Consider the following 26,649-nt stretch of genomic DNA (forward strand, 5'->3'; position numbering starts at 1 on the left):
AGTAGAGTGCCTTTGATAAATATGTAACAGCCCTAAATCCTACAAAAAATTAACTTTTTACAGGATTTTAGGGCTTTCTACCTTTCAAATATAGAACTCAGTGACTTGTCCTCTCGGTGGTATAAACTAAGGCTACACAAAAGTAACATTTTATTTTGCATAGAACTAGGGTGGTCTTTTGACAGCCGGCATTCTAACCATCAGGATGCCAACTACTGTACATCCCGAACTGGGTGATGTAATATAAAATACAATATTGTGCTTACTGTACATGCACTCAGTGTATCGGATTATCTGGAGGGTCTCATGGTGTGCATAGTAGTCTGAGCAGGAGATCCAGCTCAGACAGGTTTTGTTTGGGTTGTTAAAGTCCCACTCTTGTGAATATCTCATTCATAATGCTTTGTCTAGACTTTGCATCTCCTGGCAATCTTCATAATTCCATGATACACTAGAAAAGTCAATTCTTCCCATATGTAATTGTAACATTAGTTTGTTCAACGGAGCATGAAGCTTTTAGCTGTACAAAATATGTTCTCAAACACTGAGCAAAGATCTCCACGCTACGCTTCTACAATATTGAAACCATCATTAGAAAGAAGGTAGGGTGTTTTATTTCTAAATTTTGTTATTTTAAAACACATACTTGAACGGGTAATATGAATATAAAATCTTTTAAGTGCTTTCCAATAAATTGCTGCCGCCACCAGTTACTCATTACATTGTGTTTTAGTGCTGTGCTAACAAGTTATCCAAGTAGCAGATTCTGTTCTCATCAAATACAAGTGGATACTGTAAATGAGTTAATTTTAATCAATTATATTTTCTAATGTACTAAACAGAATCTTTCATTTGATGCTTGTGCACATCTTAAATTACCTTCAGGTGCATTCAGCAAGTATAATCACGTTTAATAGAATCTTTCACATTTGGTTAATATAAATTAACTAAATGTTTTGTAACATTTTCACTGAAGCAACACATGGAACAGTCCCTGTTAAATGGGTGAGAGAAATCTGGTGTTTTCAGTAGAATATGTTTAATATTTGCCTACGTACTTATGTCAAGTTATCTACGGTAAACAAACTCTCTTCTGTTGGTTTATTTAGTTTTCATTGCTTGAAATGTATTATACTGTAGCTGAAAAATTATTTTTTCTTGTTGAACTGTGAACAATCGACAGCTGTGTAAATCTACTGTTAAAATCCAGGCGCGAATTGTGAATTTTTACAGAGTTTATGTTCAATGCACTGGCGTATGTATAATGGATGCAGTATGGGGTTCATTCAGGTGCAGACACAAAGAGGCGGTTGTATGTATATGATCAATGTTTTCGTACTGTGCGCGAGTATGAGCCGCAGTGTGCACGCCAGGGTCATTTTAACAGAGGAGGGGGCCGTGTGCTCCTCCGGGCGGGCCCACTTCTCTGTATGTCGCTGTAGACTCCGAAATTGTGACGGAGTCTACTGCGCATGCGCAGGTCTCCGGAAACATGGCACCTACCATGTTCCGGAGACTAAAATTACTACTGCGCATGCGCGGCAGTCATTTTGGCTGCAATTTTCACCGCGACTGCAGCGTCTGACACCGGACTCCGGAAAGGTAAGTATTAAAAATGGGTGTAGTGTGTTGCCCCCTCCTGGACCCTGGGGCCTTGTGCACCGCACACATTGCACCCATTATAGAAACGCTTATGGTGCATGCGCTGAGAGTGATTCGTGAGTGCGGCAACAACAAGATTTTATTCACAAAGTGAGTGACTGGAAGTCAGCATTTGGGGTGGTAACAGGCAGTGGTTATGCGAACGCAGGTGTGTCATGGCCGTTGAGATGGCAATTTCTTAGCATGCATGTATTAGCAGCCGTGATCACACTTGGGCCCTCATTCCGAGTTGATCACTCACTGACGTTTTTCGCAGCGCAGTGATCAGGTTACTACTGCGCATGCGTATGCACCGCAATGCGCATGCGTGTCGTACGGGTACAAACAGCATCGTTGTTTTGCAATGCTTCTAGCAACGTTTTCTGGGAGTGGTAGGTAAAACGCAGGCGTGTCCAGGCGTTTGCAGGGCGGATGTCTGACGTCAATTTCGGGACCGGACAGGCTGAAGTGATCGCAAGGGCTGAATAAGTCCAGAGCTACTCAGAAACTGCCAAAAACTTTTTCGTCCCGCTTGGCTGCACAAGCGTTCGCACACTTGCAAATAGAAAATACACTCCCCTAGAGGCGGCGACTATCTGATCGCTGCTGTGCAAAAAATAGCTAGCGAGCGGTCAACTCGGAATGAGGGCCTTGGTACTGGAGAGCGCCCTGCATCCTGGGAGAGCAGCTTATCCTGCATGTCATCAGAGGTACTCAGGCTCTGCTTGGCAACCCGTTATGCAAATAAGTTACCAATGTTTCTGCAGTTATGCAGTGCCATATGCAAAAGATGGGATCACAGTGGGCGTCCTTGTGCATGAGTTAGCTTCTGCCCATATTAGCATATAATTGCAGTTGCATATGACAAATCATTGCAACAGGAGTAGGAAGAACGACCTCACCAGAATAACCACGGGCACCACTGGTTCAATGAATATAGCAGTTGTTCTCAATCATTTGCACCTGGTTACCACATAGCAGATCATTTGCGTTACTTGTTTCCCCTCATTTGCAAAACAATAGATTTGTAATGCATATAATTGCTATATACATTAAAGCAATAAATGAGCTACAAAAAAGTTTGTTAAATAAAAAATGCCACAAGAATAGCGTGGATTTTGCATATATAATTCTCACATATTACAATTTATGAAAAATTAAAAAATGCCAATAAATCTATAGTCCACATATGCTTTCTTTTGCAGGGTACACATGTGCCCTCGTGTCCAGGGATGCACAAACCGCACATCCCACACCCATATAATTACACTTATTCCTCCAGACAGAATTTTTGTGGTGCCGATTTTCTCTGTGACTTGCGGATGTGCTATAGAGATGTCCCTCATGAACAAGGCAAGGTCACCATGTTCCTGGAGACCTGCACATGCCCAGTACAGTCTGGCATGAAGTCAGAGTTTTCCTCGTTGCCATAGAGGAGGTGGCCTACACAGAGCCTGCACACAGGCTATCGCCTCTCTAAACTGCACCCCAGAAACAACAGAGACAAGCAAGTACCCCTATGGTACCACTGGTAAAGATTCTGCTTATATATTTATACATTAAACACTGTATATGACAATGTTACATATTTGTAATCCAAAGAAGGAGTCTGAACAGGTTATTTCCCCCATGTTTATATATTTTACCTTGTATTACTGCATACTTGTATGTGGTTGGGATTGGGTAACCGCCGGCTGGGATCCCAGCCGCCAAAATTCCGGCAGGGGCGAGTGCAACAAAGCCCCTTGCGGGCTTGCTGTGCTCGGCACGCTGCGGGCTTGGTTGCTCACTGCGCTCACCACAAGTTATATTCCCACTCTATGGGTGTTGTGGACACCCACGAGTGGGAATAGTCCTAGGCCCCCTGTCGGCATTCTGGCAGCCGGGATCCCGGCATTGGTATGCTTACTATTCTGACTGCTGGTATCATAACTGCATCCCTGCGTATGTCCTTCCAGATTATTCAGGATACTTGTAAGCTTGTTGGATCCCTCCTGTACTACAGACAGACTAGAATGCCCTCCTGACTACTACTTCTCTTTCTTTAGAAGTATAATTATTATTATTATTATTATTAAATTTTATTAATAAGGCGCCACATGTGTTTCGCAGCGCCGTACAAAGGACAGTACAGGGAGACAAAACTTAGCATTACAGTAAATAAATAACAGAAATAGAGTACAGGTAACAAAGAGCACCACAATTCTCAAGACATAATACAGCTAAGATGTAAGTAGCGAGGGAGTAATCATCATACTACTAGGGGCTGGTGGTCATAGATGGAGATGAGCCTTTACCAGCAGGAGAAAAAGCAGGTAAAGATGGTCGCTGAGTAGGGGAGAGTTGCGAGTGAAATGTGTCAAGAATAGGGCTTAGATAACAAGAGGAAAGAGGGCCCTGCTCTGGAGAGCTAACAATCTAGTGGGAAGGGTCGACAGACAGATGACATGAGGTGCAAGCAAGCGGGAGGTAGATTGATGCCAGTATGTAAGCAAAGCAGAGATGTTCAAGGCATGAGGCAGGGAGATGGAGGAGCAGCCTCAGGACTAGGTTATGCATCGGGAGGGAATGCTTTGATGAATAGGTGGGTTTTTAGTGCCCGTTTGAAGCTTTGCAAAGTCGGGGAGATTCTAATAGAGCGGTGGAGTGCGTTCCACTGAAGGGGTGCCGCACTCAAGCATGGGAAGCAGTGACCAGTGCGGTGGAGAGGCGACAGTCATTGGTCGACAGGCCTTTGATGACACAATTTGCTGTGACCAGACTATAGCTCAGTGCTTTGCTGTCATTGGTTAGTGAGGAGGGTATGTGTATAATGATGCAAATTCATGCCATCATGCCCCCATCCCACTTTCCCCTCCGATTCTTTTCTCGGACAATTCATGCTTTGATGTAGCAAGAGTCAAAAAATTACTGGTAGTAGCATCAAGTCACCAGAGAAAAAGTGCCGGTACTCTCCTAAAGTTATACATTTATATTATAACTCAGATGACCAATGTTCATGCAGAGTGATCAAGGCTGCCTCTTCAGATGCAGCAGCGGTTAGCAGAAGCCGACAGGAGGCGTCTACTTACACGAGACATTGCACATGCAGTGCGATCGCATGTGATCCAAAGTCTATTAGTGTAGTCGCTCGCAGTAGGGATTCATTCGCAGGTGATTGACAGTAAGTGACTGTTTTGTGGAAGGTAACTGGGAGAGGCAGCAAAAATTCTGGTGTGTTGCAACCATTCTTGGGGAGTGTCTCAGAATGACACTGCGATCCTGTATTAAGAAAAAATGGCACCGGCATCTCAGATACAGTATGTCGGCCATTCAAAATGACCCTAGATTCACTCAGGGAGTCAATGTTTTGATGATCTGGTCCGATGCTGGGCATTTGTTTGTAGTTGCGGACAGCTGCAATGACTCCTGTGGGCATTGTAATTCATTTTCAGGTGGCAGCATTACCATTTTTTCCCACATCCACTACATACGGGATTGCAACTGTGATTACATTAGCGTACTGTACATCTCTGAGTCAGGCCCATTAATCCATTTTCTGTCTGATTTCTATAAAATTTTCTGTTTGAAATAAAGCCATGGACCCGACTCAGTAAGGATTGCAAATTCTGGTGGCTGCATTGCAGGCAGGGGCGAGTTGATTGCCTAGATGCGCCTGCGCCTCGGCCCACTTCCAAGCGTACACACACGCTCCCATTCAAAATGAATGGGGCGCGTGTGCATCTGCAATGCACGTGTCCCATTTATTCCCGGTGGTGGGGCGCACCTATTCGCAGACGGAGCCAGGATTAGTGTGGCTCCATCTGTAACAGAATTGGCAATCCTTTTGATCGCATCTTGGGGGCCGCCCATTGCAGGGCAAGGCCGCCCAGAATGCTATCCGCCACCCGCTTCCTGAGACCACGCTGAAATGGCGGGCGCTAAAATAGGGTAGACTACTGCCAGCACAGCCTGGCTGTGACTGCAGGAGGCCAGCTGCCATCTTTGTTATCGCAGCGGCTGCGTGTGATGTCACGCAGCTGTCCCGATCATGTTTACGCCACACCTCCGTTCGATTGGCGCTGCCCTCATTTTTATGCCACCGCTCCCGCAACGCTGCGCCTCCCTCCCGCCCAACGAACGCCTCTGCCTGATTGATAGGCCCATGTCCTGTTACAAACGTCATAACCTTGACAATATACCGTATATGTTTCCAGTAACACAACAGGTGTACTAGCATAATATGGGGCCTGCTTCCTTGAAGCAAGTAACTTCAGATGAAACTCCACCTGCTGGTGGCATGATATGCTTTTAACCATGAGCTAACTGGGAGTGCTTTGTATTAATAAAGGATGGCGGTCATTAGGTCGATATGAGCACTAGGTCAACATGGTTATTGGGTCGACATGGAAAAAGGTCGATTGTGAGTTTTTCACAATTTTTTTCATTTTTTTTTTACCTTTTTCATACTTAACAATCCACGTGGACTACAATTGGGAACGGTAACCTGTGTCTGAATGTGAGGGGTCATGGTGCATTAATTAAGGTTTCCCGTCACTTTTAGAAGAAAATAACACCAAAAAAAGTTTTTTAAAAAATGTCGACCTTTCACACGTCGACCTAATGACCATGTCAACCTAGTGATCATGTCGACCTAATGCACGTCGACCAAACGTGGTCGACCCAATGTATGTCGACATCACTCATGTCGACCGAATGAACCACACCCATTAATAAAATTGTAAATTTTTAATAAAAGGTGTTGCTGTTGTTATTTGTTTAATTTACATGTGAGAGAAACCATTTACTGGATAAGGAGTGTGGAACTAAGGAGTATGAGTGGATGGACTTCTCAGAATATTAATGTGAAAATAAGAATTTACTCACCGGTAATTCTATTTCTCGTAGTCCGTAGTGGATGCTGGGAACTCCGTAAGGACCATGGGGAATAGCGGGCTCCGAAGGAGACTGGACACTCTAAGAAAGAATTATGACTACCTGGTGTGCACTGGCTCCTCCCTCTATGCCCCTCCTCCAGACCTCAGTTAGGGAAACTGTGCCCGGAAGAGCTGACACAATAAGGAAAGGATTTGGAATCCCGGGTAAGACTCATACCAGCCACACCAATCACACCGTACAACTCGTGATACTATATCCAGTTAACAGTATGAACAACAACTGAGCCTCACGAACAGATCGCTCATAACAATAACCCTTTAGTTAGGCAATAACTATATACAAGTATTGCAGACAATCCGCACTTGGGATGGGCGCCCAGCATCCACTACGGACTACGAGAAATAGAATTACCGGTGAGTAAATTCTTATTTTCTCTGACGTCCTAGTGGATGCTGGGAACTCCGTAAGGACCATGGGGATTATACCAAAGCTCCCAAACGGGCGGGAGAGTGCGGATGACTCTGCACCACCGAATGAGCAAACTCAAGGTCCTCCTCAGCCAGGGTATCAAACTTGTAGAATTTTGCAAATGTGTTTGAACCCGACCAAGTAGCAGCTCGGCAAAGTTGTAAAGCCGAGACCCCTCGGGCAGCCGCCCAAGAAGAGCCCACTTTCCTCGTGGAATGGGCTTTTACAGATTTAGGATGCGGCAGTCCAGCCGCAGAATGTGCAAGTTGAATCGTGCTACAGATCCAGCGAGCAATAGTCTGCTTAGAAGCAGGAGCACCCAGCTTGTTGGGTGCATACAGGATAAATAGCGAGTCAGTTTTCCTGACTCCAGCCATCCTGGAAACATATATTTTCAGGGCCCTGACTACGTCCAGTAACTTGGAATCCTCCAAGTCCCGAGTAGCCGCAGGCACCACAATAGGTTGGTTCACATGAAAAGCTGAAACCACCTTAGGAAGGAATTGGGAACGAGTCCTCAATTCCGCCCTATCCATATGAAAAATCAGATAAGGGCTTTTACATGACAAAGCCGCCAATTCTGATACACGCCTGGCCGACGCCAAGGCCAACAGCATGACCACTTTCCACGTGAGGTATTTTAGCTCCACGGTTTTAAGTGGCTCAAACCAATGCGACTTTAGGAAATCCAACACCACGTTGAGATTCCACGGTGCCACTGGAGGCACAAAAGGGGGCTGAATATGCAGCACTCCTTTAACAAAAGTCTGAACTTCAGGCAGTGAAGCCAGTTCTTTTTGGAAGAAAATCGACAGAGCCGAGATCTGGACCTTAATGGATCCCAATTTTAGGCCCATAGTCACTCCTGACTGTAGGAAGTGCAGAAATCGACCGAGCTGAAATTCCTCCGTTGGGGCCTTCCTGGCCTCACACCAAGCAACATATTTTCGCCATATGCGGTGATAATGTCTTACGGTCACATCTTTCCTAGCTTTAATCAGCGTAGGAATGACTTCCTCCGGAATGCCCTTTTCTTTTAGGATCCGGTGTTCAACCGCCATGCCGTCAAACGCATCCGCGGTAAGTCTTGGAACAGACAGGGCCCCTGCTGCAGCAGGTCCTGTCTGAGCGGCAGAGGCCATGGGTCCTCTAAGATCATTTCTTGAAGTTCTGGGTACCAAGCTCTTCTTGGCCAATCCGGAACCACAAGTATAGTTCTTACTCCTCTCCTTCTTATTATTCTCAGTACCTTGGGTATGAGAGGCAGAGGAGGGAACACATAAACCGACTGGTACACCCACGGTGTCACTAGAGCGTCCACAGCTATCGCCTGAGGGTCCCTTGACCTGGCGCAATATCTTTTTAGCTTTTTGTTGAGGCGGGACGCCATCATGTCCACCTGTGGCCTTTCCCAACGGTGTACAATCATTTGGAAGACTTCTGGATGAAGTCCCCACTCTCCCGGGTGGAGGTCGTGCCTGCTGAGGAAGTGTGCTTCCCAGTTGTCCACTCCCGGAATGAACACTGCTGACAGTGCTAACACATGATTTTCCGCCCATCGGAGAATCCTTGTGGTTTCTGCCATCGCCATCCTGCTTCTTGTGCCGCCCTGACGGTTTACATGGGCGACCGCCGTGATGTTGTCTGACTGGATCAGCACCGGCTGGTGTTGAAGCACGGGTCTTGCATGACTTAGGGCATTGTAAATGGCCCTTAGTTCCAGAATATTTATGTGTAGAGAAGTCTCCTGACTCATCCATGGTCCTTGGAAGTTTCTTCCCTGTGTGACTGCCCCCCAACCTCGAAGGCTGGCATCCGTGGTCACCAGGACCCAGTCCTGTATGCCGAATCTGCGGCCCTCTAGAAGATGAGCACTCTTCAGCCACCACAACAGCGACACCCTGGTCCTTGGAGACAGGGTTATCAGCCGATGCATCTGAAGATGCGATCCGGACCACTTGTCCAACAGGTCCCACTGAAAGATCCTTGCATGGAACCTTCCGAATGGAATTGTTTCGTAAGAAGCTACCATCTTTCCCAGGACTCGCGTGCAGTGGTGCACCGACACCTGTTTTGGTTTTAGGAGGTCTCTGACTAGAGATGACAACTCCTTGTCCTTCTCCTCCGGGAGAAACACCTTTTTCTGTTCTGTGTCCAGAACCATCCCCAGGAACAGTAGACGCGTTGTAGGAACCAGCTGCACATTTGAATATTCAGGATCCAGCCGTGCTGTTGTAGCACTTCCCGAGCTAGTGCTACTCCGATCAGCAACTATTCCCTGGACCTTGCCTTTATAAGGAGATCGTCCAAGTACGGGATAATTATAACTCCCTTTTTTCGAAGGAGTATCATCATTTAGGCCATTACCTTGGTAAATACCCTCTGTGCCGTGGACAGACCAAACGGCAACGTCTGGAATTGGTAATGACAGTCCTGTACCACAAATCTGAGGTACTCCTGGTGAGGAGGGTAAATGGGGACATGCAGGTAAGCATCCTTGATGTCCAGTGATACCATGTAATCCCCTTCGTCCAGGCTTGCAATAACCTCCCTGAGCGATTCCATTTTGAACTTGAACCTTCTTATATAAGTGTTCAAGGATTTCAAATTTAAAATGGGTCTCACCGAACCGTCCGGTTTCGGTACCACAAACATTGTGGAATAGTAACCCCGTCCCTGTTGAAGGAGGGGTACTTTGGTTATCACCTGCTGGGAGTACAGCTTGTGAATCGCCTCCAGCACCGCCTCCCTGTCTGGGGGAGTAGTTGGCAAGGCTGATTTGAGGAAACGGCGGGGGGAGACGTCTCGAATTCCAGCTTGTACCCCTGAGATACCACTTGTAGAATCCAGGGATCCACCCGTGAGCGAACCCACTGGTCGCTGAAGTTTCGGAGACGGGCCCCCACCGCACCTGGCTCCACCTGTGGAGCCCCAGCGTCATGCGGTGGACTTAAAGGAAGCGGGAGAGGACTTTTGTTCCTGGGAACTTGCTGTTTGGTGCAGCTTTTTCCCCCTACCTCTGCCTCTGGGCAGAAAGGACGCGCCTTTAACCCGCTTGCCTTTCTGGGGCCGAAAGGACTGTACCTGATAATACGGTGCTTTCTTTGGCTGTGAGGGAACATGGGGTAAAAATGTCGACTTCCCAGCCGTCGCTGTGGAAACGAGGTCCGAGAGACCATCCCCAAACAATTCCTCACCCTTGTAAGGCAAAACCTCCATGTGCCTTTTAGAATCCGCATCTCCTGTCCACTGCCGAGTCCATAATACTCTCCTGGCAGAAATGGACATTGCATTTATTCTAGATGCCAGTTGGCAAATATCCCTCTGTGCATCTCTCATGTATAAGACTACGTCTTTAATATGCTCTACAGTTAGCAATATAGTGTCCCTGTCAAGGGTATCAATGTTATCAGACAGGGAATCTGACCACGCAGCTGCAGCACTGCACATCCATGCTGAAGCAATAGCCGGTCTCAGTATAATACCAGAGTGTGTATATACAGACTTCAGGATAGCCTCCTGCTTTCTATCCGCAGGCTCCTTTAGGGCGGCCGTATCCGGAGACGGTAGTGCCACTTTCTTTGACAAGCGTGTGAGCGCTTTATCCACCCTAGGGGATGTCTCCCAACGTATCCTAACCTCTGGCGGGAAAGGGTACGCCCTTAGTAACTTTTTGGAAATTATCAGTTTCTTATCGGGGGAAACCCACGCTTCATCACACACTTCATTTAACTCTTCAGAAGGGGGAAAAACCACAGGTTGCTTTTTCTCCCCAAACATAATACCCTTTTTTGTGGAACCAGGGTTAATGTCAGAAATGTGCAACACATTTTTCATTGCCGTAATCATGTAACGGATGGCCCTATTGGAATGTACACTAGTCTCATCGTTGTCGACACTGGAGTCAGTATCCGTGTCGACATCTGTGTCTGCCATCTGAGGTAGCGGGCGTTTTTGAGCCCCTGATGGCTTTTGAGATGCCTGGGCAGGCACGGACTGAGAAGCCGGCTGTCCCACATCTGCTATGTCATCAAATCTCTTATGTAAGGAGTTGACACTGTCACGTAATTCCTTCCACATATCCATCCACTCAGGTGTCGACCCCGCAGGGTGTGACATCACATTTATCGGCACCTGCTCCGCCTCCACATAAGCCTCCTCATCAAACATGTCGACACAGCCGTACCAACACTCCGCACACACACAGGGAATGCTCTGACTGAGGACAGGACCCCACAAAGTCCTTTGGGGAGACAGAGAGAGAGAGTATGCCAGCACACACCACAGCACTATAAATCACAGGGATGTACACTATAATGAGTGATTTTACCCTATAACAGCTATATATATATATATATATATATATATATATATATAGTATTTGCGCCTAAATTTAGTGCCCCCCCTCTCTTTTTTACCCTATTGAGCCTGGAAACTGCAGGGGAGAGCCTGGGGAGCGTCCTTCCAGCGAAGCTGTGAGAGGAAATGGCACCAGTGTGCTGAGGGAGATAGCCCCGCCCCCTTCATGGCGGACTTCTCCCGCTTTTTTTATGGATATATGGCAGGGGATTTTACACATATATAGTCTTAATGACTATATTATGTGTATTTTTTGCCAATGTAAGGTAATCTTATTGCAGCCCAGGGCGCCCCCCCCCAGCGCCCTGCACCCATCAGTGACCGGAGTGTGAGGTGTGCATGGGGAGCAATGGCGCACAGCTGCAGTGCTGTGCGCTACCTTAATGAAGACCGGAGTCTTCAGCCGCCGATTTCCTGGACGTTCTTCTTGCTTCTGGCTCTGCAAGGGGGACGGCGGCGCGGCTCCGGGACCGGACGACCGAGGCTGGGCCTGTGTTCGATCCCTCTGGAGCTAATGGTGTCCAGTAGCCTAGAAGCCCAAGCTAGCTGCAAGCAGGTAGGTTCGCTTCTCTCCCCTAAGTCCCTCGTAGCAGTGAGTCTGTTGCCAGCAGATCTCACTGAAAATAAAAAACCTAAATATACTTTCTTTTCTAGAAGCTCAGGAGAGCCCCTAGTGTGCATCCAGCTCGAGCCGGGCACAGATTCTAACTGAGGTCTGGAGGAGGGGCATAGAGGGAGGAGCCAGTGCACACCGGGTAGTCCTAATTCTTTCTTAGAGTGCCCAGTCTCCTTCAGGGCCCGCTATTCCCCATGGTCCTTACGGAGTTCCCAGCATCCACTAGGACGTCAGAGAAAAGAAATTCTAACAAGTGGAGAATCATTGCAGTACAGTATAAATGGCACCATCTTTAATCTAAGAGTGAGAGTCTCACCTCACGGTGCTCTTTATACACGGTCGAGTCACATAATTATGACCACCTCCTGCATTTGACATTGGCAGCGCATAGCCCATGAAGTATGTCACGTGTCGTGCGCTGGTTGGTCGGTATGTAAGTTGTGCGATAGGCCGTCTGCACACATATCACTCGTTGCTGTTATGGGTAAAATGGGCAATTTATCCTAGTTGCAAAAAAGGGATGATTACCGGCTTACGGGCCAAGGGCCTCTGAAGCGGTTACTTGGGCTAGTAGCTGATGGTCATAATAATTTGACTCGACTGTGTATAAGGACCTGGAACTCACTTGTATGGTTACTTATATTCATCTTTTTGCTGTAGTGTATGATTCCTGGTATAGTGCTAGTGTGGTGCAAATTTTCTGTTTAATTTGTTAATTATATCTAATGGGAGATTGGTGGAAATCTCTAGTGTATCAATAGGCTGCCACTCCAGGTGTCTTTACGCAATTATTGGATATCTTTTCCAATAATATGGGGCCTAAAATGTTTTTATGTCATTACAGTAATAGAACCATGGTATTTCCACAGTCACAGATTTCAATGTGTTGGGGAGACTCTCCACTATACTAGGTGTAAGGCGAATCGTAGGAGCATGGTCATACCCCCTCAGGGCCCTGTAATTTATTGTGGCGTGCACTGTGAGGTTGTGTCTCCCTGGCATAATGCATCACATATACCCATTTCCTTTTGGCTCCTCTACATATGACTGTTGGATAACAGCAGCCGTAGCAGAAGCGCTGTAAGAGAAAAGGGTGCAGGCTCCAAAAGGGCCCCCTCCTTTCTAGCAGTGCAGTAGACTCTACTGTGCATGAGTGGGTCTCATGTTTCTCGGGCACATGTCTATCACCTATATGCAATTCACCAGAAAATAGCCATGGCGGTCATTGTCCCAGTGATATCTACAGCTGTGCAGCCGGGCCAATGGAGTGGTAAGTATAATTAAATGGGTGCAGGGTGTGTGGTATGTGGGCCCCTCCAGACGCTGGGTCCTGTGTGCACTGCATACCTTGCACCCATTATAGACACGCCAGTGAGCGGTAGATTATATCGGGGGCTACAGTAAATGTGAGTACTGTAGCCTATAATCAATGTCTACAAGGGATTTCAGATTCATACCATTTACACTATGTGGTGTAACTACAAAAGAAATCTTTATGTGAAAAGCTTTAGCACACAAAATACTTAAGGCTTATGGCTATGTATATGCAGTATTTTCCTATGAACAGTTAAACTTAAAAGTGATCTGGAGTCAGGGTAATTTTCTATGAGGAGATCCCCCTCCTCGTATTGGCACAGGTGCTGAGAAGACTCTGGTACTGTGCCAGTGTCTACTGTGCATCCACATAGCTACAGACAATGGCTGATACCATGTTCCTGGTGATTTCTGTACTGCACATATCACTGGGCAAATGGCGACAACACCAGTGTCCTGATTATTTCTCCAGTGTTGGCTGAAAAGTAAGTTAAGTCATTGGGTAATGGGTGTACGGTGTGGGCCCCCTTGGCTCAGGAGCTTGTGTGCATGGCACACCCTGCACCCACTACAGATACGCCAATGTCTGGAGTGATTTTTTTTGAGTGGACTAATAGATTAGTTTGTTATTGGCTCAATATTTAAATATTGACAATCTGTGACAGCTCCAGTCAGTGGCTAGTGGGCTGTGATGTCTCCATTGTGCTGTGTCCGCTGTCCATCCACTCCAGTCAGTGGCTTCTGAACTGTGCTTTCTCCATTGTAATGTGTCCATACACTCCAGTCAGTGGTTGTTGCTGTGTTGTACTGTATCCATTGTCCTTCCACTCCAGTCAATGGCTGCTGTGCTGTGTCCATCCACTCCAAATATTAGCGGTGTGACTCTTCAGTGTCATTTGCGGATTTAAAATAAAAAGTTAATAAAAAAGTAAAAAATATTGTGAAAAGTTTGCTGTACCCTACTGCGTTTATTTGCACACATATAAGCATTGTGATACCCTGCAGTGTGGGCTGTCAAAGTAGCAAAACAAAAATATATTGTTCTATTGTTTGTACTACAACTTTGTGCTGTAGCCCACTGTGTTTGTTCACATACATATAAAAGCGCTGTGACTTCATAGTGCTGTGTGAGCTGAACTTAAAAAGTAAAAATAAATATATGTTGTGCTACTGTTTGTACTACTTCTATTGTGTCTGTCGATACGGCCTTGGTGTGGCCACTTAATGGCAACCAAGGTTTTACATTCCAGTGCGTGATCCTTTCAGCAATGACAATTTACCCTATGCTCTAAGGCCCAGTGACACGTATTAAATTGTAAGGTAAACAGATCAGTGACTGGATTGCCAAGTGTACATACGGCTGGCCTGACATCTCCAACGTGTTTTCATTCACAGCCATCCTGCTTATTCCTTTAATATATATTTTGCTGAATTACAGTGTAAGCAATTGTTTTGATAAAAGATACACATCCTCTCTTGACTCAAGCAGAACCCTGCACTACAGAGCAATGATTCATTATAGACATTTCACCGCCGTGTCCGTCAGCTCTGTGGATTTAGAGGAACAAGTTACAAAAAGTAATCAGCTTTGTTTTTTCTTCTTCTCTACTTCTTTCATTTCTCTACAGGCGCTGAGAGTGCTAGTGACATTGCCCTGTACTCTGGCCTGGGAGCTGCTGTCATTGCCGTGGCTGTGCTGGTGGTGGGGATTACATTGTATAGAAGGAGCCAGAGCGAGTATGGTGTGGATGTTATTGATTCGTCTGCCCTGACAGGAGGCTTTCAGACTTTCAATTTCAAAACTGTTCGACAAGGTTAGTCTACTGTGACCTTGCTCTTCTTTGCCCCCAATGAACCGATCCTCTGGGTTGCTTATGGTCAACACAAGTTGAAGAGAATATGACAGACTTTACACAGTCAGGGGAACAAGAGTTTCTTCAAGTTTACTCCATATCTTGTATGTATGGCGAGCAGACTGGACCTATTAAGCAGTCCTATTCTATAGTACAGTCAGAGGCGTAGCTCTGTGAGGCAACGGAGTCATCTTCCGCCGGGCTCCTGCTCTGAAGGGGGCACCGCACCTCCCATTCTGTAACACCGTTGAATTAAGTTAATTGATAGCGGCCACTATCTCTTCAGTGACCAACTTCCTCACTGGTCCCTGCACCTTACAAATCACACCCTTTTTATTATACTGTAGATACACATTTTACAAGTATCACACCCAGGATTAGAAAACACGACCTATTACACTGGAAGCAGACACCTTACTGATGAAGCTGTTTGCTCCTGTATAGGAAATATGAGAATGCTAACTATATGAAGTTACTTCTCTGACAATTACACATAACTTCATATAGTTAGAATTCTCATGCTTACTGTACAGGAGCAACTAGCTATATCAGTAAAGTGTCTGCTGTCAGTATAACAGGTCATTGGTTCTAATCCTGGATATGACTGCTAAGAAATGTGTGATTTTAAATAAAAGACAATGAAATGTATATATACACAGTATATATATATTTTCAGAACACTCCATACATACACACATACATACATATATATATCTAAATATGGGGGGGCACCAATATTTATCTTGCCTCCGGGCAACTGGGATGAACTTACGCCACTGAGTACAGTACAGATGCCAAGCATCTTCTGTCCTGTAAGAACTGCTTACACTTATACAGTCTCTGCATATTGTAGTGGGATTTATACCACCAGATGACTGTAGTTTTTTGTCTTATCAGAGCCAGATCAAGCCATGTGGGGGCCCCTCCAATAATATTGACACTCTACTCCGCAGTGACCCCCTATATCCCATACAATGCCACATGGTGCCCCCCCCCCAAATGCCCCAAAGTGCCCCCCTGTATGGTATACACGCTTCGGGCCCCTCTGTGCTCCTGAGTACTCACGTTGCCTCCCATGGTCAGTTCCTCTTCAATGCTTCCAGCTATGTGTTCAACTTCTGCATGCACAATGCATACAGCACAGATCAGCTCCTGAGTCCCCTCTTTAGCGTCACGGAAGTGATGTGTCACGTGATGCTGATGAGGGCACTTGGGAGCCGCTCTGTGTTGAATGCAGGACTGACTGTGCATGCAGAACACAGAGATGCAGCAGTCCCCGTCCAGCACCTGTTTTCACCAGTTGGGGGGTCTGCCCTCTGAGTCTGAAGGGTCTGCATATTGGTCCTGTGTGAGGGCCCCAGGGTGAATACCCCAGTCTGCCCCCTTCCCTTTCCCTTAATCCAGCCTTGTGTCTTATACATGTCATCCTGTAACATTGAACTAACATTTTGATTTACAGAATTTCTTTGGTTTCCTTTGCCCTTATAAGCCATACGTTATATCATGAAAATGGTCTGTTTATGTATTGTTGACTTAGGACACAACACAGTCATGTCATTTTCTTTATATTATACAGGTTGAGTATCCCATATCCAAATATTCCGAAATATGGAATATTCTGAAATACTGAATTTTTTGAATGAGAGTGACATAGTGAAACCTTTGTTTTCTGATGGCTCAATGTATACAAACTTTGTTTAATACACAAAGTTATTAAAAATATTGTATTATAAGTAGAGATGAGCGGGTTCGGTTCCTCGGAATCCGAACCCGCCCGAACTTCAGGTTTTTTTACACGGGTCCGAGCGACTTGGATCTTCCCGCCTTGCTCGGTTAACCCGAGCGCGCCCGAACGTCATCATCCCGCTGTCGGATTCTCGCGAGGCTCGGATTCTATCGCGAGACTCGGATTCTATATAAGGAGCCGCGCGTCGCCGCCATTTTCACACGTGCATTGAGATTCATAGGGAGAGGACGTGGCTGGCGTCCTCTCCGTTTAGAGAAGAGAGTGAGACAGTAGAGAGAGACACAGTAGTAGTAATTTTGGGGAGCATTATTAGGAGGAGTACTACTATACTACTACTACTTGCTGAAGTGATATAGATTAGATAGTGTGACTGTATTAATTATCTGACTTGTGGGGGAGACACTGACAGTGGGGAGCAGTTAGAGTCTGAGAGCAGGACTCAGGAGTACATATAACGTACAGTGCACACTTTTGCTGCCAGAGTCAGTGCCACACTGCCATTGTGACCACACTGACCACCAGACCAGTATAATATATTTTGTGATTGTCTGCTTAGGAGTACTACTTGCAAGTTGCTGATAGTGTGACCAGTGACCTGACCACCAGTTTAATAATCAATCACCACCACCAGTTTAATATATATATATATATAATTGTATATAATATATATATATATATATATAATATTGTATACCACCTACCCGTGGTTTTTTTTTTTCCATTCTTCTTTATACATACTACTATAGTAGCTTACTGTAGCAGTCTGCGGTGCTGCTGAGCTGACAGTGTCCAGCAGGTCCGTCATCAGTCATTACATAATAAATATATTTACCTGTCCGGCTGCAGTACTAGTGATATTATATATACATATATATTGATTTCATCTCATTATCATCCAGTCTATATTAGCAGCAGACACAGTACGTTAGTCCACGGCTGTAGCTACCTCTGTGTCGGCACTCGGCAGTCCATCCATAATTGTATACCACCTCCCCGTGGTTTTTTTTTTTTCTTTCTTCTTTGTACATACTACTATAGTATAGTAGCTTACTGTAGCAGTCTGCGGTGCTGCTGAGCTGACAGTGTCCAGCAGGTCCGTCATCAGTCATTACATAATAAATATACATACCTGTCCGGCTGCAGTACTAGTGATATTATATTGATTTCATCTCATTATCATCCAGTCTATATTAGCAGCAGACACAGTACGTTAGTCCACGGCTGTAGCTACCTCTGTGTCGGCACTCGGCAGTCCATCCATAATTGTATACCACCTCCCCGTGGTTTTTTTTTTTTCTTTCTTCTTTGTACATACTACTATAGTATAGTAGCTTACTGTAGCAGTCTGCGGTGCTGCTGAGCTGACAGTGTCCAGCAGGTCCGTCATCAGTCATTACATAATAAATATACATACCTGTCCGGCTGCAGTACTAGTGATATTATATTGATTTCATCTCATTATCATCCAGTCTATATTAGCAGCAGACACAGTACGTTAGTCCACGGCTGTAGCTACCTCTGTGTCGGCACTCGGCAGTCCATCCATAATTGTATACCACCTCCCCGTGGTTTATTTTTTTTCTTTCTTCTTTGTACATACTACTATAGTATAGTAGCTTACTGTAGCAGTCTGCGGTGCTGCTGAGCTGACAGTGTCCAGCAGGTCCGTCATCAGTCATTACATAATAAATATACATACCTGTCCGGCTGCAGTACTAGTGATATTATATTGATTTCATCTCATTATCATCCAGTCTATATTAGCAGCAGACACAGTACGGTAGTCCACGGCTGTAGCTACCTTTGTGTCGGCACTCGGCAGTCCATCCATAATTGTATACCACCTCCCCGTGGTTTTTTTTTTCTTTCTTCTTTGTACATACTACTATAGTATAGTAGCTTACTGTAGCAGTCTGCGGTGCTGCTGAGCTGACAGTGTCCAGCAGGTCCGTCATCAGTCATTACATAATAAATATACATACCTGTTCGGCTGCAGTACTAGTGATATTATATTGATTTCATCTCATTATCATCCAGTCTATATTAGCAGCAGACACAGTACGGTAGTCCACGGCTGTAGCTACCTCTGTGTCGGCACTCGGCAGTCCATCCATAAGTATACTAGTATCCATCCATCCATCTCCATTGTTTACCTGAGGTGCCTTTTAGTTGTGCCTATTAAAATATGGAGAACAAAAATGTTGAGGTTCCAAAATTAGGGAAAGATCAAGATCCACTTCCACTTCGTGCTGAAGCTGCTGCCACTAGTCATGGCCGAGACGATGAAATGCCAGCAACGTCGTCTGCCAAGGCCGATGCCCAATGTCATAGTACAGAGCATGTAAAATTCAAAACACCAAATATCAGTAAAAAAAGGACTCCAAAACCTAAAATAAAATTGTCGGAGGAGAAGCGTAAACTTGCCAATATGCCATTTACCACACGGAGTGGCAAGGAACGGCTGAGGCCCTGGCCTATGTTCATGGCTAGTGGTTCAGCTTCACATGAGGATGGAAGCACTCAGCCTCTCGCTAGAAAAATGAAAAGACTCAAGCTGGCAAAAGCAGTAGCACCGCAAAGAACTGTGCGTTCTTCGAAATCCCAAATCCACAAGGAGAGTCCGACTCCAATTGTGTCGGTTGCGATGCCTGACCTTCCCAACACTGGACGTGAAGAGCATGCGCCTTCCACCATTTGCACGCCCCCTGCAAGTGTTGGAAGGAGCTCCCGCAGTCCAGTTCCTGATAGTCAGATTGAAGATGTCAGTGTTGAAGTACACCAGGATGAGGAGGATATGGGTGTTGCTGGCGCTGGGGAGGAAATTGACCAGGAGGATTCTGATGGTGAGGTGGTTTGTTTAAGTCAGGCACCCGGGGAGACACCTGTTGTCCGTGGGAGGAATAGGGCCATTGACATGCCTGGTCAAAATACCAAAAAAATCAGCTCTTCGGTGTGGAAGTATTTCACCAGAAATGCGGACAACATTTGTCAAGCCGTGTGTTGCCTTTGTCAAGCTGTAATAAGTAGGGGTAAGGACGTTAACCACCTCGGAACATCCTCCCTTATACGTCACCTGCAGCGCATTCATAATAAGTCAGTGACAAGTTCAAAAACTTTGGGTGACAGCGGAAGCAGTCCACTGACCAGTAAATCCCTTCCTCTTGTAACCAAGCTCACGCAAACCACCCCACCAACACCCTCAGTGTCAATTTCCTCCTTCCCCAGGAATGCCAATAGTCCTGCAGGCCATGTCACTGGCAATTCTGACGATTCCTCTCCAGCCTGGGATTCCTCCGATGCATCCTTGCGTGTAACGCCTACTGCTGCTGGCGCTGCTGTTGTTGCTGCTGGGAGTCGATGGTCATCCCAGAGGGGAAGTCGTAAGCCCACTTGTACTACTTCCAGTAAGCAATTGACTGTCCAACAATCCTTTGCGAGGAAGATGAAATATCACAGCAGTCATCCTGCTGCAAAGCGGATAACTGAGGCCTTGACAACTATGTTGGTGTTAGACGTGCGTCCGGTATCCGCCGTTAGTTCACAGGGAACTAGACAATTTCTTGAGGTAGTGTGCCCCCGTTACCAAATACCATCTAGGTTCCACTTCTCTAGGCAGGCGATACCGATAATGTACACGGACGTCAGAAAAAGACTCACCAGTGTCCTAAAAAATGCAGTTGTACCCAATGTCCACTTAACCACGGACATGTGGACAAGTGGAGCAGGGCAGGGTCAGGACTATATGACTGTGACAGCCCACTGGGTAGATGTATGGACTCCCGCCGCAAGAACAGCAGCGGCGGCACCAGTAGCAGCATCTCGCAAACGCCAACTCTTTCCTAGGCAGGCTACGCTTTGTATCACCGCTTTCCAGAATACGCACACAGCTGAAAACCTCTTACGGCAACTGAGGAAGATCATTGCGGAATGGCTTACCCCAATTGGACTCTCCTGTGGATTTGTGGCATCGGACAACGCCAGCAATATTGTGTGTGCATTAAATATGGGCAAATTCCAGCACGTCCCATGTTTTGCACATACCTTGAATTTGGTGGTGCAGAATTTTTAAAAAAACGACAGGGGCGTGCAAGAGATGCTGTCGGTGGCCAGAAGAATTGCGGGACACTTTCGGCGTACAGGCACCACGTACAGAAGACTGGAGCACCATCAAAAACAACTGAACCTGCCCTGCCATCATCTGAAGCAAGAAGTGGTAACGAGGTGGAATTCAACCCTCTATATGCTTCAGAGGTTGGAGGAGCAGCAAAAGGCCATTCAAGCCTATACAATTGAGCACGATATAGGAGGTGGAATGCACCTGTCTCAAGCGCAGTGGAGAATGATTTCAACATTGTGCAAGGTTCTGATGCCCTTTGAACTTGCCACACGTGAAGTCAGTTCAGACACTGCCAGCCTGAGTCAGGTCATTCCCCTCATCAGGCTTTTACAGAAGAAGCTGGAGACAATGAAGGAAGAGCTAACACGGAGCGATTCCGCTAGGTATGTGGGACTTGTGGATGGAGTCCTTAATTCGCTTAACAAGGATTCACGGGTGGTCAATCTGTTGAAATCAGAGCACTACATTTTGGCCACCGTGCTCGATCCTAGATTTAAAGCCTACCTTGGATCTCTCTTTCCGGCAGACACAAGTCTGCTGGGGTTCAAAGACCTGCTGGTGACAAAATTGTCAAGTCAAGCGGAACTCGACCTGTCAACATCTCCTCCTTCACATTCTCCCGCAACTGGGGGTGCGAGGAAAAGGCTCAGAATTCCGAGCCCACCCGCTGGCGGTGATGCAGGGCAGTCTGGAGCGACTGCTGATGCTGACATCTGGTCCGGACTGAAGGACCTGACAACGATTACGGACATGTCGTCTACTGTCACTGCATATGATTCTCTCACCATTGAAAGAATGGTGGAGGATTATATGAGTGACCGCATCCAAGTAGGCACGTCACACAGTCCGTACTTATACTGGCAGGAAAAAGAGGCAATTTGGAGGCCCTTGCACAAACTGGCTTTATTCTACCTAAGTTGCCCTCCCACAAGTGTGTACTCCGAAAGAGTGTTTAGTGCCGCCGCTCACCTTGTCAGCAATCGGCGTACAAGGTTACATCCAGAAAATGTGGAGAAGATGATGTTCATTAAAATGAATTATAATCAATTCCTCCGTGGAGACATTGACCAGCAGCAATTGCCTCCACAAAGTACACAGGGAGCTGAGATGGTGGATTCCAGTGGGGACGAATTGATAATCTGTGAGGAGGGGGATGTACACGGTGATATATCGGAGGATGATGATGAGGTGGAGATCGTGCCTCTGTAGAGCCAGTTTGTGCAAGGAGCGATTAATTGCTTCTTTTTTGGTGGGGGTCCAAACCAACCCGTCATTTCAGTCACAGTCGTGTGGCAGACCCTGTCACTGAAATGATGGGTTGGTTAAAGTGTGCATGTCCTGTTTATACAACATAAGGGTGGGTGGGAGGGCCCAAGGACAATTCCATCTTGCACCTCTTTTTTCTTTAATTTTTCTTAATTTAATTAATTAATTAATTTTTCTTAATTAAATTTTTTGCGTCATGTGCTGTTTGGGGAGGGTTTTTTGGAAGGGCCATCCTGCGTGCCACTGCAGTGCCACTCCTAGATGGGCCCGGTGTTTGTGTCGGCCACTAGGGTCGCTTAGCTTACTCACACAGCTACCTCATTGCGCCTCTTTTTTTCTTTGCGTCATGTGCTGTTTGGGGAGGGTTTTTTGGAAGGGACATCCTGCGTGACACTGCAGTGCCACTCCTAGATTGGCCCGGTGTTTGTGTCGGCCACTAGGGTCGCTTATCTTACTCTCACAGCTACCTCATTTCGCCTCTTTTTTTCTTTGCGTCATGTGCTGTTTGGGGAGGGTTTTTTGGAAGGGACATCCTGCGTGACACTGCAGTGCCACTCCTAGATGGGCCAGGTGTTTGTGTCGGCCACTAGGGTCGCTTAGCTTACTCACACAGCTACCTCATTGCGCCTCTTTTTTTCTTTGCGTCATGTGCTGTTTGGGGAGGGTTTTTTGGAAGGGACATCCTGCGTGACACTGCAGTGCCACTCCTAGATGGGCCAGGTGTTTGTGTCGGCCACTAGGGTCGCTTAGCTTAGTCATCCAGCGACCTCGGTGCAAATTTTAGGACTAAAAATAATATTGTGAGGTGTGAGGTATTCAGAATAGACTGAAAATGAGTGTAAATTATGGTTTTTGAGGTTAATAATACTTTGGGATCAAAATGACCCCCAAATTCTATGATTTAAGCTGTTTTTTAGTGTTTTTTGAAAAAAACACCCGAATCCAAAACACACCCGAATCCGACAAAAAAAAATCGGTGAGGTTTTGCCAAAACGCGGTCGAACCCAAAACACGGCCGCGGAACCGAACCGAAAACCAAAACACAAAACCCGAAAAATTTCCGGTGCACATCTCTAATTATAAGACCTTCAGGCTGTGTGTATAAGGTGTATATGAAACATAAATGAATTGTGTGTATGTACACACACTTTGTTTAGTGCAAAAAGTTATTAAAAATATTGGCTAAAATTACCTTCAGGCTGTGTGTATAAGGTGTATATGAAACACAAATGCATTTTGTGCTTAGACTTGGGTCCCATCGCCATGATATCTCATGGTATAAATACTTCTGGTCCCAAGCATTTTGGATAAGGGATAATCAACCTGTACTGTATAATTGAATCCAATGAGCAATTTCAGTGATGAAAACAACACTGCCCGATTACATAAATAAATTGCTGAAAAACACTGGAAAAGGACAGACATATAGGGGTATATTTACTAAGGTCCCGATTTTGACCGAGATGCCGTTTTTTCTTCAAAGTGTCATCTCGGTAATTTACTAAGCAAAAATCACGGCAGTGATGAGGGCATTCGTAATATTTTGGAAGCCCTAGGAAAAAATCACGAATCAATACACCATCGGTCAAATACGCCTGCAATTTGGTAGAAATCGGTCATTTACTAAAAAGTGCAAAACACAAACACTGCCGACAATAGCCAAACACTGCCGTGATGAAATACAAATCGTGAAAAAGTGCTAAAAAAAAACAGACCTGCTTTTTTATCCCGTGTTTGTATAGGCATGCACGGATCCATGAGATCCGTGCATGTTTTTCAGTGGGAAGGGGTGGGAAATGTTTTAATTTTTCAAAAAAAAAATGCGTGGGGTCCCCCCTCCTAAACCAAACCAGCCTCGGGCTCTTTGAGCCGGCCCTGGTTGCAAAAATATGGGAACAAAATTGACAGGGGTTCCCCCATATTTAAGCAACCAGCACCGGGCTCTGCGCCTGGTCCTGGTTCCAAAAATACGGGGGACAAAAAGCGTAGGGGTCCCCCGTATTTTTGAAACCAGCACCGGGCTCCACTAGCTGGACAGATAATGCCACAGCCGGGGGTCACTTTTATACAGTGCCTTGCGGCAGTGGCATCAAATATCCAACTAGTCACCCCTGGCCGGGGTACCCTAGGGGAGTGGGGACCCCTTCAATCAAGGGGTCCCCCCCCAGCCACCCAAGGGCCAGGGGTGAAGCCCGAGGCTGTCCCCCCATCCAATGGGCTGCGGATGGGGGGCTGATAGCCTTTGTTGAAAGTTATGAATATTGTTTTTAGTAGCAGTACTACAAGTCCCAGCAAGCCTCCCCCGCAAGCTGGTACTTGGAGAACCACAAGTACCAGCATGCGGCGGAAAACCGGGCCCGCTGGTACCTGTAGTAGTACTACTACTAAAAAAATACCCCAATAAAGACATTACACACACACCTTGAAAGTATAACTTTAATGCATACATACACACCACCATATACACATACTTACCTTATGTTCACACGAGGGTCGGTCCTCTTCTCCATGTAGAATCCAAGGTGTACCTGTTGAAAAAATCCTACTCACCAATCCAGTGTAGAGGGCTCCTCGGGTAATCCATTTGTAATCTACGTACTTGTAAAAATAAAAAAACGGGACACCCGACCACGAACTGAAAGGGGCCCCATGTTTTCACATGGGACCCCTTTCCCCGAATGCCAGAAACCCCCTCTGACTGATGTCTAAGTGGGTTTCTTCAGCCAATCAGGGAGCGCCACGTTGTGGCACCCTCCTGATCGGCTGTGTGCTCCTGTACTGTCTGACAGGCGGCACACGGCAGTGTTACAATGTAGCGCCTATGCGCTCCATTGTAACCAATGGTGGGAACTTTGTGGTCAGCGGTGAGGTCACTTTCGGTCAACCGCTGACCACAAAGTTCCCACCATTGGTTACAATGGAGCGCATAGGCGCTACATTGTAACACTGCCGTGTGCCGCCTGTCAGACAGTACAGGAGCACACAGCCGATCAGGAGGGTGCCACAACGTGGCGCTCCCTGATTGGCTGAAGAAACCCACTTAGACATCAGTCAGAGGGGGTTTCTGGCATTCGGGGAAAGGGGTCCCATGTGAAAACATGGGGCCCCTTTCAGTTCGTGGTCGGGTGTCCCGTTTTTTATTTTTACAAGTACGTGGATTACAAATGGATTACCCGAGGAGCCCTCTACACTGGATTTGGTGAGTAGGATTTTTTCAACAGGTACACCTTGGATTCTACATGGAGAAGAGGACCGACCCTCGTGTGAACATAAGGTAAGTATGTGTATATGGTGGTGTGTATGTATGCATTAAAGTTATACTTTCAAGGTGTGTGTGTAATGTCTTTATTGGGGTATTTTTTTAGTAGTAGTACTACAGGTACCAGCGGGCCCGGTTTTCCGCCGCATGCTGGTACGTGTGGTTCTCCAAGTACCAGCTTGCGGGGGAGGCTTGCTGGGACTTGTAGTACTGCTACTAAAAACAATATTCGTAACTTTCAACAAAGGCTATCAGCCCCCCATCCGCAGCCCATTGGATGGGGGGGACAGCCTCGGGCTTCACCCCTGGCCCTTGCGTGGCTGGGGGGGGGGACCCCTTGATTGAAGGGGTCCCCACTCCCCCAGGGTACCCCGGCCAGGGGTGACTAGTTGGATATTTGATGCCACGGCCGCAAGGCACTGTATAAAAGTGACCCCCGGCTGTGGCATTATCTGTCCAGCTAGTGTAGCCCGGTGCTGGTTTTAAAAATACGGGGGACCCCTACGCTTTTTGTCCCCCGTATTTTTGGAACCAGGACCAGGCGCAGAGCCCGGTGCTGGTTGCTTAAATATGGGGGAACCCCTGTCAATTTTTTCCCCATATTTTTGCAACCAGGGCCGGCTCAAAGAGCCCGAGGCTGGTTTGGCTTAGGAGGGGGGACCCCACGCAATTTTTTTTTTAAGTTTAAACATTTTTTATTTTTTTTACAAGGTACACAATGAAGCCCTGCACGGATCTCTCAGATCCGGCTGAGATTCATTGTATTAAAGTCGGCAGTGTTTTACAAGTCACCTACGTAAAACACTGCCTAAAAAAACGAATGACATCGACATCGGAAAAACCGAAAATGCAGAATACGGCAGCTTAGTAAATTAGTCGTAATCAATTCAAAAAGTTGCATATTTACACTTTCGATGTCATTCGTGATTGAACTTTGACCTCAAACGGAAAATTACGAATGTTAGTAAATTTACCCCATAGAGTGATGTACTGTATATAATGAAACCTAATGGAAGACATAAAGTATACAAGCCAGTAGATGATCACGATGATGATGATAAGCTCTCCTCATGTACCTTTCCTTCTCTCACACTATCTTATACTCCATACTCTCTTTGAAAAAAACCTAAC

General features: G+C 46.2%; 1 protein-coding gene across 2 annotated transcripts in view; it reads left to right on the forward strand.

The window, feature by feature from the left end:
• The window catches only part of UNC5D (unc-5 netrin receptor D), an 866,621-nt gene that overhangs the window by 645,151 nt on the left and 194,821 nt on the right, over positions 1-26,649 (forward strand). For both annotated transcript variants that reach the window (XM_063932131.1, XM_063932130.1), the window contains one exon: positions 14,905-15,090. In XM_063932131.1, coding sequence (XP_063788201.1) covers positions 14,905-15,090 — 186 coding nt within the window. The remainder of the gene's footprint in view (positions 1-14,904; positions 15,091-26,649) is intronic.

Source organism: Pseudophryne corroboree, chromosome 6 (assembly GCF_028390025.1).
Source record: "Pseudophryne corroboree isolate aPseCor3 chromosome 6, aPseCor3.hap2, whole genome shotgun sequence".
Classification (NCBI taxonomy): domain Eukaryota; kingdom Metazoa; phylum Chordata; class Amphibia; order Anura; family Myobatrachidae; genus Pseudophryne; species Pseudophryne corroboree.